At 33.6% G+C, this 13,522-nt stretch overlaps 1 protein-coding gene across 7 annotated transcripts in view; it reads right to left on the bottom strand.

Moving 5' to 3' along the window:
* LOC129794963 (uncharacterized) overlaps nucleotides 1-12,462 on the bottom strand; it is a 30,411-nt gene extending 17,949 nt beyond the window's left edge. Inside the window, exons 1-2 of one of the 7 annotated variants that reach the window (XM_055835907.1) lie at nucleotides 12,349-12,462; nucleotides 10,138-10,263 (exon numbers count right to left, since the gene is read on the bottom strand). In XM_055835907.1, coding sequence (XP_055691882.1) covers nucleotides 10,138-10,158 — 21 coding nt within the window. In that variant the 5' untranslated portion in view covers nucleotides 10,159-10,263; nucleotides 12,349-12,462. Of the gene's footprint in view, nucleotides 1-10,137 lie in introns of all 7 variants that reach the window. The other 6 variants (XM_055835906.1, XM_055835903.1, XM_055835902.1 and 3 more) reach the window with 6 other exon arrangements.
* Between the last annotated feature and the right edge of the window lie 1,060 nt (nucleotides 12,463-13,522).

Raw genomic sequence — 13,522 nt, 5'->3', positions numbered from 1 at the left:
ATGGGTACCTGTAGATGACACAGGGCGTCAGGTAAGGTGGCAGAGGCACTCACGGCAGATGATGGGTACCTGTAGATGACACAGGGCGTCAGGTAAGGTGGCAGAGGCACTCACGGCAGATGATGGGTACCTGTAGATGACACAGGGCGTCAGGTAAGGTGGCAGAGGCACTCACGGCAGATGATGGGTACCTGTAGATGACACAGGGCGTCAGGTAAGGTGGCAGAGGCACTCACGGCAGATGATGGGTACCTGTAGATGACACAGGGCGTCAGGTAAGGTGGCAGAGGCACTCACGGCAGATGATGGGTACCTGTAGATGACACAGGGCGTCAGGTAAGGTGGCAGAGGCACTCACGGCAGATGATGGGTACCTGTAGATGACACAGGGCGTCAGGTAAGGTGGCAGAGGCACTCACGGCAGATGATGGGTACCTGTAGATGACACAGGGCGTCAGGTAAGGTGGCAGAGGCACTCACGGCAGATGATGGGTACCTGTAGATGACACAGGGCGTCAGGTAAGGTGGCAGAGGCACTCACGGCAGATGATGGGTACCTGTAGATGACACAGGGCGTCAGGTAAGGTGGCAGAGGCACTCACGGCAGATGATGGGTACCTGTAGATGACACAGGGCGTCAGGTAAGGTGGCAGAGGCACTCACGGCAGATGATGGGTACCTGTAGATGACACAGGGCGTCAGGTAAGGTGGCAGAGGCACTCACGGCAGATGATGGGTACCTGTAGTTGCAGGTTCAATATAAAAGGAAAATTATAGCAATACTTCCCACCAGGATCCGGGTCGAATGGATCAAAAAAATTTTCGCCACGGAAAAAATGCACACACAACGCCAGAAAATGCAAGAATATTTCGCTGACGAAGGCACACGGTGCAAGGAAAAAGAAACACAATTATTCTTCCACAAATCACTTTAATTTTTAATAAAATCCTTCAATTTTTGCGCATGGAAAAAATATCGCGTGGCGTTTTTTGCTAATCATTAAGCGGAAGTGGTGCTGACGTTGAGAGACGTCAACAACCCAAAAAAAACTTCTTTCACTTTTTGTCAGGGGGCGTTGCATCGTTGGTCGCGTTGACGCGCCAATGCGTCAACAGTTTCTTTAATTTTTGTTGAGAAAATCGTGAAGTTCGCGGAGGAAGATCAACTCAGAGGCCAAAACATCCATCAATGCGTGTAAAGGTTAATTTTTCTTCATACCTGGAAGGTGACATTTAATTGAGTGCGCGTCGAGAGAAATGCTCCACACAGAAATCTCCGAGACGATCGTGTTTGAGTTTTAAATGTTCAAAGACGACAAAGCCGCTTATTTCTTAAGAAATTTGTCACTTTGCTCTATTTGCGCAATAAACCCCCAAAGTATTGTCATTTGAAATCGTGTTCTTGCGGTGAATTAAGCTCACATAGAATAATGCTCTTAAAAATATTTCCTCAGAACTGGAGGGGGGATTAGTAATGAATAAAAAAATAGAAGAAAAATTCCTGAGATGAATTCCTGGAGTCTGATTTGTGAAAATTGTGCAATTTGTGTTGATTAACATTGAATTTCTTGTAATTGTTGCGTGCCAGCTCAAGACAAAACTTAATGGTCAATTGTGATGCCATCATGCATCGCTAAGATTGGAAGATCAGCAACAATAAGTTGTAAATCTTTTCGGGATGGAGTGTAGAGAACACTCTCTGGCTTCACGAAATATTTTATCGTGAGCGTTTGTTTAAATTTTCATCTACATGCTAAAATGTTGAGTGTGTGGAGGGTAAAAAAAATTAATGCCACGAACTCTCGCGAGAGCTGGGATAAATCATTGAAACTTCACACTAAACTTTACATTTATTGTACGTAAAAGATTTTAAAATAAATCTCATGATCATTCGTGTGGATCTCGTGCAATGTCTCATAGAAAATTCAATATTAGATTTTTTTTCGTTTGTTTTCTAACATTCAGCATGAAATTCGGACTGTGAGTAAAAATTTCGCTTTCTTTTTCCATCTCGCTAATCAATTAACAATCTTTTCTTTCTTTCTTTCTTAATCCCAACTCCAAGTGTATGTCAAAAAGGTGGAGGAGTATTGTAATTGATTGTAAATTGTGTTAAAGGGTTTATTTTAATTTGAAAGAACTATTATTTGTTTCAAAAATACTTGAATTCGTTAAACTTCAGGCTTTTAAACATTTTTGCATTAAAATACTTCAAAAGAAGTCAAATCTCGTACTGATCACACACGAGAAAAGAATCACAACACACGTTTTCATATAGAGGTTAAAAAAAAGAATCAGAAATTCCAAAACAGACTTATCAATCTTTAATGACAGAGATAAGCTAGAAAAAATTGTCACTTTGCCCAAAAATTCAACTAATGACGTCACTTTTGTGTTTTATGTCTCTTTAAATGAATGAAACATTCACGCAGATGTTTCATTTATGAGCTTTGACATGGTGTATTAAGTAGAAAACTTAACCCTTTTACTTATAATGGGTAATAAGCTGAAACAAACATGAAACATTTTATTTCTTTGAATTTACGTTGATTTAATTATTTTTCTTAATCCGATATACGTTAACATTACATAGTAAATGCTAAAGAAAATGTTTATGATGAGAAATATCTTCTAAGAGTTTCTACAGTTAAATATCCAGATACAAAAAATCGAATGTTTCAATTTTTCTATGTTTCATGCGGTCGAGAAAAGTTGAAACAAGTATTTGATTTTTTAAAGTTACAGACTGTTATAGATCGTGAATGAGCATCATGGTAGCGAAATCTTTCTACCTTAAATGCTTAAATCCTCTGTATTTAGGGTTAGACTGTTCTAGGTTTGAAAGAAAGAATTCTTTGTTCTAGGTTGCCCATTGTCGATTATGCCTTTTTCAATTCGTGAAACATTTGTACTGATGTTTCACAGAAAAGTTTTAAAAAACTACTAAATAGAAAATTTAAATTAATTCAGAATAAAATTAAGTCTCAAGCAAATAACATCAAAGACCGCCTAACGAGTACTCCACAAAGTACTTTCACTTCGAATCAAATCTCTAAATGTTTTTTTCTTGCCTTTTCTCAGTGAGTACGATAACGAAATAAATCATTTTCGTGATATTTCTGTCTTATTTTTTTATTTATCTCTAACAAAAAATGCTTTCTTTGGCGCACAAAAAATTACCCGCAGCCTCACATGAGATTAAAGACACGAATCTTGGGAAAAATAATTGAGAGTGAAAAGCACACGGGGGTTAGTGAATTGAAGAATTTATTAAACACCAACAAAAGGTAATTAGAGATCGTTTAGAGATTATTCAAATTGGAGAAATAAAAGTCTATAATTGCGACAAGAATTTAAATTAGCACCAATTTGTAGTCTACCCATGAAACTAGAGTAAAGTTTGAGTTCAGTAGGTACTTTACAGTATTTAAAGATATTTGCAAGATTAGTTCATTGCCCAATTAACACTTGGGAAATTCGATAGTTCTAATCTCAAGCTTTTGAGGTTTCGGTTTAAGTTTAATTCAAATAGAGTAGGGATTTTCTTCTTAATGTAATCTTCAATTTGCACTGGAGGAGAGTTGACAAAGAAAAATCGATCTCCATTCCGTCAAATGAATGGGTGAATGTATCTCATTAGCTGAAACTTGCTTCACATTGCTCGAGACTTTCTGATCTATGCTTTTTTTTATGCTGCTGCAATTTTCTCCACACGGTGCGCAAATGACAATATAATTATGTTTGTCATGCAAAAGGTGGCGGGCACACATTTTTTCTCCTCCTCTCAAGACTCTCAATTTCATCGGATCAATTGCATATAGTTGTGCCGTCGGTGAGAGGTGAGAGAAAAATTGGCGGGTATTGGGTGAGCAAAAAAAAGGAACAACACCCGCTTATCAGAGATAATTTCCTCAAAGTACCAACACCATGGCAAGTTGTGAAGGAAAATTGAGGTAGAAAAAAATGAGTGAAAGTGAAGAGAGACTGTGTTGGGGCTGTTGACTCAATTGTGTGGCTTTAATTTGAATTCCTTGGCCGCGAGTGATATCACCCAACGCGCGCGATGAGATTAGATGGGAAACCTCATGATTATTTCCTCGGAACTCCATATATAGATCATTTTGGCTTTTCCCCCCTCTGCTCTTTGCTCTGGCTAATGGCTCTCAGGAAGAGATTCTTTCACTTTCACCATGGACCACAGCTGCGAATTTCCATTCTCTCCGCATTAATGAACATTTTCCTTAAAACCTTTTACTTTTAGGACTTTTAAGTCGTTAAAATTTAAAGAATTCAATTCAATAACTCACGTGATCACAGCGAGGGGAAATTTTTTTCAATTCCCCCAAAGTTATTTATTCGACAAAGTGCGCAATTTTGCCATAACTGGGCAATAAAATCGATCAATTGCCAGGTTATATTGTGTGCGGGGAAAGATAATACACAGAGAGTGGCGCGCCTCGCCTATCTTATTTGCTTGAATTTTTTCTTCTTAATCATTGTTGGGAAATACTTATTATTTTAGTCGAAGAGATAAGAACTAAAAATATACCTTTTCCCCTAAATTAAATTGATATTAATAAAGTTTTCTACGTATACTGTCGTAAGGGGCAAGTGTTGAGGTCTTTTTAAAGTTAATTTTTTAATTTTGAATTAAAAATCCTATAAATCTTATAAATCCTACAAGTCCTGCAAATCCTACAAATCCTGTAAATAAAAAATCTTAAAAATGAACAAATACCTCAAATTCTTCAAACTCCACATATTCAGAAAATTCTTGAATCAAATTCTACATAGTTAGCAAGTCCTATAAGTCTTAAAAATCCAGAAAATCCTAAAAATTTCTTCAAATTTACTAAATTATACAAGTCTGATGAAGCCTGCAATTCCCTTAAATTTTGTAAATTCCAGAAATTTGCAAACGCAGAAAAAAATCCCTCAAATCTTATCAATTCTATAAATCCTACAAGTTCTGAAAAATCACAACAATCCCCGCATTTTCCATTATTACAAATACCAAATCCTGTAGGTCTTACAAAATCTTACAAATCCCACAAATCCTGAAAATTTTACTAATTATGTAAATCCAGTAATTCTTATAAATTTTATGAGTCCTTAAAATCTTACAAATCCTGAAAATTGTACTAATTTTGTAAATCCAGTACTTCTTACAAATCTTACAATTCCTTAAAATCTTGCAAATCTCTTAAATCCTGAAAATTCTACTAATTTTGTAAATCCAGTAATTCTTACAAATCTTACGAGTCCTTAAAATCTTACAAATCCCACAAGTCCTCAAAATTCTACTTGTTTTGTAAATCCAGTAATTCTTTCAAATCTTACAAATCCTTAAAATCTTACAATTCCCAGAAGTCCTGAAAATTCTACTAATTTTGTTAATCTAGTAATTCTTACAAATCTTACAATTCCCAGAAGTCCTGAAAATTCTACTAATTTTGTTAATCTAGTAATTCTTACAAATCTTACAAGTCCTTAAAATCTTACAATTCCCATAAGTCCTGAAAATTCTACTAATTTTGTTAATCCAGTAATTCTTACAAATCTTACAAGTCCTTAAAATCTTACAAATCCCATAATTCCTGAAAATTCTACTAATTTTGTAAATCCAGTATTTTTTACAAATCTTGCAAGTCCTTTAAACTTTATAAAATACCACAAATATTATTAAAAATCTATTAAGCTTAAATATATTCATTTAAGTTGAAGATTTTAGGATTTCTAAATCTCAATTCCTTCAATTCCCATAATTCTTACAAATCTTACAAGTACTACAAATCCTTTGTTTAGAAAAAAAATCCCATAGGGTTCCTCCCTAACCACCAATCTAACTTTCTTTATCTCCCACACCTCATCGAGAGATATGCAATAAAGTCAAATACAAAAGTCACCTTCCTGGTTAAAATTTTAGCAAAAAGGAAATCAATCATTGAATTTTCGAACCTCACGTCCTCCCACAGTTCTCTCTAACCTCCCTCTAAGTCTGTGAAGTAAAATAAAGAAAAAGGCGGTGTGTTGAGGAAGTTGAAGCGAATGGAATGTGAACTTTCGGTGGTCAAGAAAAATCACAATCAACCACATGATCTGATTGTTCAATCAATATAAATACTCTCTTATAGTGAGTATTTGCGATAAAGTCGTGTTCTTTTTGCCCTGTTTCTCTTCTTGGACACCGTGAGCCATCAATTATGGTCTCGATAGCGCGTACCTATACGCAATCTAATACACAGCATACCATCATATACATACACTACACACATATAAAGCATAGTATATGTAGCTATGATGGGGTTGTTATCAAAGTAACACCGAGAAAATTGCCTTCAATCGCATGACACACTCACGGACAACTTTTCAAGTGTTCATGACACTGAAGAGTCAGATGACTTTTTGGACGCCCTCTTTTTTTTATTCTTTTTTAAATTTAATTTTAGCTTTTATGCAAAAACATTAGCAATAATGCATTTTTCCGCGTAATATTTAACCAAATATTTGGACTTTCTTTTTTCACACAGAGAGCGGCGATTTGTGTGCCATTTGACGGCTCATCGCATCGAATGTGCTAAAAGTTGCTCAATAGACGATGTATTTGAGATCCACTTTGCACCATATTGTGATAATGCGGAGAGGCTTTTAATTTCACGCTTTAATGCCGTAAGCAAATGGAGAAATTTCTGGAAATTGGAAAACTCTTGTAAGAAGCACTCATCTAACTTTTATAGATGGTCGAAAATGACGGTTATTTTAACTGATTTGGGTTTTTTTAATGTTAAAGTGTCAACGGATAATTTGAAATAATTGCTGACAGATTAGAAGAAATGCTGACAGAATAAATCGATTTGCTGACAGAATTGTCAAATTGTGCTGGAAAAACAGAACGAAAGAGAAAAATTCCCTCACTAAATGATTTTTGCTTACAGAATAAAAGAGTTTGCTGACAAAAATAACCTGCTGACAGAAAAAATAGTTTTCCTACAGTATTGTTTAATTAATGCTGACAATATAGCAGATCTGCTGAGAAAAAGATTTTTTTGTGACAGAATAATAGAATTGTCTCATGGACTAAGAATTAGCTGACAAAAAACTTTCTGTCAGTTAACATATTTTGCTGACAGAATAAAAAAAGCTAAGAGAATAAATAATTTAGCTGAAAAGAACAAAGTTTATTGGCAGACTAGAAGAACTGCTGATAAAATAGAAGAAACTTCTGACAAAAATAATGCGATTTGCTTACAGAATTAGATTTCTGACAAAATTGGTTTTCTCACAAAAAAGCTTCCTGTCAAAGAATAGTTCACTAGCAGACTAGAAGAAATACTAATAGAATAATATACTTATATTAAAGAAAGTCTACTCACAAACTGACAGAAAAAATAGTTTGCTGACAGAATAAATAATTTTACTGCACAGAATAAATTTTCATCATCAAATTAATCGAGTTGTTGGCAAAGTAATTAGAAGAACTGCTAACAAAATAGATAATTTTGACGATAAAAATGATGAAAGTGACTTACAGAATAAAGTTGTTAGCTTACAGAATAATGGATTCAAAGGACAAAATAAAATCACTGACAAAAAGAGTTTACCAACAGGATATATAATTTTGCTAGACAGAATATTTTTTTCTTGTCAAAACAAAGTTATTGGCAAAGTAGAAGAATTGCTGATAAAATAAATAATTTTGCTGATGAAAATGATGGAACTAGCTTACAGAATAAAAGAGTTTGCTTACAGAATAAATGATTCAAGTGACAAAAAACACCATTGGAAAAAGTAATAAAGAAAATCAAAGATCGAGAGAATAAATCTATCTTTCAGCAGAATAATTATCTAATTAGCTGCCGTTGTAGTGCCCCCTTTCGATGGCCTGGTGGGGCCATCCCCTCTTGTTAATTAGCCCCACCAGAGCCATCCAAAATATAAGTATATAAAAGAATTGTAAGAATGATTATCGAATGGTTAATTGTAAATTGAGGTAGTTCAGAATTTAGAAATATATTGAAGACTTTACTCGAACCGTGGTTTTAATAAGTCCCCGACAAATAGGTTCACATCATTGGTGTTTTCGCCCGGGAGGACAACGAGGATAACCCTCGTTGATCCTCCAAAATTTGAAACAATAAGTGAATTTTAAAGTTAAAAAATGTAATTAAATAAATAAACAATAAATAAAATAAAATCATACTCTCACAAATAAATAAATATTAATAATCCAACCTATGAAATCATGAATAAATAAATGAACTTAAATACAAAAAAAAATTTTATATATATAGACAAGTGAATTAATTCAATAAATACTTTTGCTACCATAGAAAGATTAAACATGTACTATTCAAAGAAAATTGTATTAACTCTAATATAAAATGTAAACCCTATAAAATAAATAATTTAAAATGAAATTGAATATGAGTCTACCTACGAAAACTAATACAAGTGAATAAAGGATAAACACTACGAAAACAGAAGGAAAAATATATCCAAATATTAAAGCATAAAATGAATAATTCAATAAATAAATACGATTATGATTTTTAAAGAAATGATTTCTATACAAAAAAATACCTAATAAAAATAGTTCAATTCTCAAAATTAATATTATATTATATTATAAAAAAATATTATATATCTATAGTGAAGGACTTAGTCGTCCTTCATCTAAGGGGTGAGGAGTGTAGTGCCCCCTTTCGATGTCCTGGTGGGGCCATCCCCTCTTGTTAATTAGCCCCACCAGAGCCATCCAAAATATAAGTATATAAAAGAATTGTAAGAATGATTATCGAATGGTTAATTGTAAATTGAGGTAGTTACAGTTCAGAATTTAGAAATATATTGAAGACTTTACTCGAACCGTGGTTTTAATAAGTCCCCGACAAATAGGTTCACATCACCGTAATAGAAAAATAAGATGCCAGTGGAAAGCTGAATTTTAGTGATTTGCTGAAAGAAAAGAATAATTTTTAAGCCGAATAAAAAAATTAGCGAACCGAATAAAGGAATTTGCAAGAAGAATAAAAGAGATTGCGGACAGAATAATTAACTTAAAAATATTTTTAGAAAAACCCTAATTTTTTTTTTTCAAATCTTAAAATTATTAGCTTTTATCTTTAACCTTCATTTAAATTGTTCATCCAATTAATTTAATTAGACGTACCGACTTTTTATTAATCATCACACTTTCTGTCTTTTCTTTTAAATTTTTATTATCTAATGACAAAATTGTTATTCTTTTTAATTGCACAGACCTTGCCCTAGGTTATGGCGCTTGCCACGTAAGTTTGATCTCAATATAAAAGAAATTAATCATTTATTACTTCGGCAAATTAAACCCCCAATTAGCCAATCAATTAAATTGATAATTCGCAATTTATAATCTTTTTGGCTCTTGTTTAAGTTCCAATTTATTTGTTTTTCGCCATGAACAAAAAAATGTTCTACGGAACAGAAGAAACTGATTTTTGAGATCTAAAATCTGCTTTTGCATTGAACTTGTTAATTTTGCGAGATTACGAAGAAATCTCCACTTGGAGATCAACTTTACTTCATTAAGAAGACAAAGTTGTATGGAGCAGCACTTGCTATTGCGATGTTGCGACATTTTTCTTTGCGCTGCATGTCCCCTTTCACCCCCCCTCCCCCTCTCTTCAGCACATGTTAATTGAAATGGCAAAATAATGGCGGGAAAAAGGTGAGTGACAGAGAAAGAAAAGCAGAAGAAAAAAAAACTTATTGGGTTCTTGGTGCTGTGGAAAATCAAGTGCAAATTCCACGGAAAGATTCCGATTTTATAGTAGTAAATTGGAGTACATAATACCGCCGTGAGATGTGCTGGATGTGCTCTTAATACAATGAAAGTTTAATCAATGTGCGATCACTTGGGGAGAAATTTAAATTAAATTTGCAGAATTTGCATCTCACAGAGAGAGAAAAAAAAAGTGTCTTCAAGTGTGGGGAAAGAAGTTGAGAAGATGCAAAGAAAAAAAGAAGAAAGATTCGGTGAAACTACATGCGGCAAAAGAGGTTCGAATTTGAGTCACAAATCCTCTTATCTTGTCGTGAGAGTGCAGATGGGAGGTAAAAAAACAGACCATTTGCCGATGCAATCCACTGATAGAGACTTACCTCAACGTCGATTTGCCTCATTTTTTTTCGATCCGGTTGCTTGCTGATCCCCGTTTTTGTTGCAAAATTTCGCGAATTTTTCTTTCTTCTATTTTGCCTTTCACCGGGTCAGGATTTGCTGTAAGCCTCAATGTTGCAGAAGTTTTTCGTTAATCAATGGAGTTCTTTTTTTTTTTTGTAAGTCAAACACCCGGGGAAATGTTAACCCTTTCACGACTGAACGAGAAAAATTATTTATTGCAAATATTCGTTATTTTTTGAATAATTTTCAAACGTTGGTTTTTCAAGGAGTTTATGCATTTTCATGATCGAAATTCAAGAACATGAAAAACAGTCAAGATCAATAGAAAAGAGCCTTATAAAATATTAGTTTTCAGCTGCGATTAATTTCCAAAATGTTTAAATTATTCCTATATTAAATTCTAATTTATTTGCTTTACGTGAAGCATATGCTTCAATTGATGTTTTAAATTAAGAAAGGTCAAAAAAAAATTGTCGAACGTTAGGAAATATTAACAGACTTTAAAACAAATATTTAATGTTAGAAAAGAAAGAACATCAAGTTGGAAAAGAGGCAGAAAACATAATAAAATAATAATCAAACGTTAGACGATTAAACTAACGTTAAATGTTCAAAGTAAACGTCAAATTTAAAATGAAACAATAAATGTTAAAAATACGTCAAAGTTAGAAAATAGGCAGCAAAGGTAACTAATAAAATAAAAGTAAAACATCAGACGATAGACGATCAAACTAACGTTAAATGTTAAAAATAACCGTCCAAGTTTGACATGAAACATCAAATGTCAAACGTAAGAAAAGAATCGTCAAACGTCTAAAAACGTCAAACATTAAAACAAATGGCAAATGTTAAGAGAAACGTCAAAGTTGGAAAAAAATGAAATGTATGAAAATAACCGTCAAACGTTAGAAAACAACCATCAAACGCATGAAAGTAATTGTAAAACATTAAAGAAAAACGTCCAATGTTAGGAAAGAAATGTAAATTAACAGAGTTGTCAATTAACGTTAAAAATTAACATATTACATTGAATGTCAAATGTTTCCAAAGAAACGTCAAGCCGTTTTTTTTATTCTTTTTAAATGTCTTTTAAAACAATTCTTTGAATAGTATTTTTCTTCACTTCTGATTTTTAGAAATAATTAATAAATCAATATTATTATATTTTTAATATTTTGATCTAGAGTTGGAATATAACATAATTGGAAACACTGATGCATATGCTTCATGCACAAAACTTCAAATTAAGCTACAACGGAGGCGTGATTTGAGCATTACAAGGAAAGTTTTCTTCAAGATTTTCCAGAAGATTTCAGTTGCAAATGAAAAATCATTTCGGTTCATCTTGAATGTTTTATAAATGTTTTTTTGTTATAAAACTCATGAGAGAACCTTAAAATGAATAAACTCCTTCATGTAACAAAATGTAATATTAAACATTTTCACAGAGAAAAACCTTCTAAAAGCACTAAAAGAATTAAAAATCTCATTATAAATATAAAAAGCTTCAATACTATCATTCCTATCACTAATCAGTCAGTCGCGAAAGGGTTAAGAGAGGCGATGTAATTAATGAAATGCCAATTTTTGCCCAAATAAACTGTCAAGAATTTATCTTGTAAAAAAAATCTCACACGATAAACCCGTTTCCATCAATATCTTTTCGCTTTCAGCTGAACTTTGGATGGGCTTTTCCTCTACCCAAAAAAATGTTAATTTTGTAACCTTCAGTGTTGAATAAAAAAAGCGAAAGCCACCCACGAAACAATATTGCAAAAATCCCTTCCCAGCCAAGAAGCTTTTGTAAATTAATTTTGCCAAAAAAAAATCCACACACCGGAGTTAATTTGCGAAGGAAAAAAACAATTATAAAATGCGGAAATGCGTTAGAGGCGTGCTAAATATTGGGAAAATTTCTCACAATTTTTATCTCTCAGATTTGTCTGAGTGTTCGGATGTCTTTCACTCGATTGTTTGGATCTCATTCAATCCCGCGCGCGTCAATCACTTTCCCCAAGACTTTCTATAAATGAATCTTTAAAAAATTGGGAGCATCCACTTGAAAAAAAAAAATTCTTCTCGCCCTCCCTTGAATCCTTTTTTAAGAAGGAAATCCCTATTTACACTCCCAAAAAATTCTTTCTTCGCACAAAGCCGTTAAAAGGGGTAAAATTGTGCAGAGGGCTTACAGTTGCGCCGTAACACTTTTCACACAAAACCAAATGTAGGAAAAAAAAGCTCACAAAACGTCGCGCGTTTCACTCGCAGAACAATGAAAGACTGAAGTTTTGTGCAAAGTCTCGGAGCTGAGGCAGATAAATCGGACTCTCTTTGGGTCGACCCCCCTACTTAGAAGCCTTTCTCTCTCTCTCGCTCTCCCCATGGCAAAATCTCCGTGAGTCAGAGGCCTCGCCAGGTATTGTGTGTCGCCGGTGAAATGGAACCGAGCACTCACCTGAGCCGCCGCTTCTTGGCGGCATTCCGCACGGCTGCCCCGCGAGAGTCGCCGTTGGCCCAGTTTCCCGCCACATCGTCGACCAGGTGGGCCCACATGCCAGACGGCCGGACAGCCTCTCGCGCGCGCCCACGGAGTTGCGAAAATTCAGCTCTCGTGCTCCCTCAATGGCTTTTCTACGCGCCAAACATGGCGTAGAAAATTCATTTTGTATTTAGTGGGGTTGTAAATAAAATATTTTTATACTTTTTGTACAAATAAATGTCTTAAAGTAATTGTTTTGGAGTTTTTTTTTCAATTTCTATTAGACGCGGAAGGGTATTTTTTTTTATCTAAAAATCCTGAAAATTTAAAGATTTCTTAGAAAATCAAGATATATTATTTTCAGTTTGAAAGTTTTAGGGATTTTCTACTAATAAATAAAAAGCTACAAATTTAAAATGTTAGATTAAACTTGCGTTAGGAGATAAAAGTCATAATGGATAAAAGAAAAACGTTAAACGAAACGAAATCAACCGTTAAAAAATAAATTTCAAGCGTAAAAATAAAAATTTAACGTTCTAATACATCAGCAAGCACTAAAATAAATGTCGAACGTTAGGAAATTTAAGTCAAAAGTTGATAGAAAAATAGTTAAATTTTTAAATGCTATAAATTCCCAGAAAATCTTCCGTATCTACAAACTTAGAAATTACTTTTTAAATTCCAATTCAGTTTTAAACAAAAAAGTAAATATTTCTTGTATCCGTTTCCCCAATATAGAAAAAATTGTAGACTTAAAATTGAAAAGATGAAAATACTTAAAATTGCAAAACTTTAATAAATAGAGTAAAAAAAATTAAAAATAGTTTAGAATTAAAAATATAGTAAAAAATATGAATGTAATGACTTTGAATTAAAATCTTTTA

The sequence above is a fragment of the Lutzomyia longipalpis genome, chromosome 4 (assembly GCF_024334085.1).
Source record: "Lutzomyia longipalpis isolate SR_M1_2022 chromosome 4, ASM2433408v1".
Lineage (NCBI taxonomy): Eukaryota > Metazoa > Arthropoda > Insecta > Diptera > Psychodidae > Lutzomyia > Lutzomyia longipalpis.
Note: the sequence above shows the minus strand (reverse complement) of the source record. Positions and strands in the feature narration are given on the sequence as shown.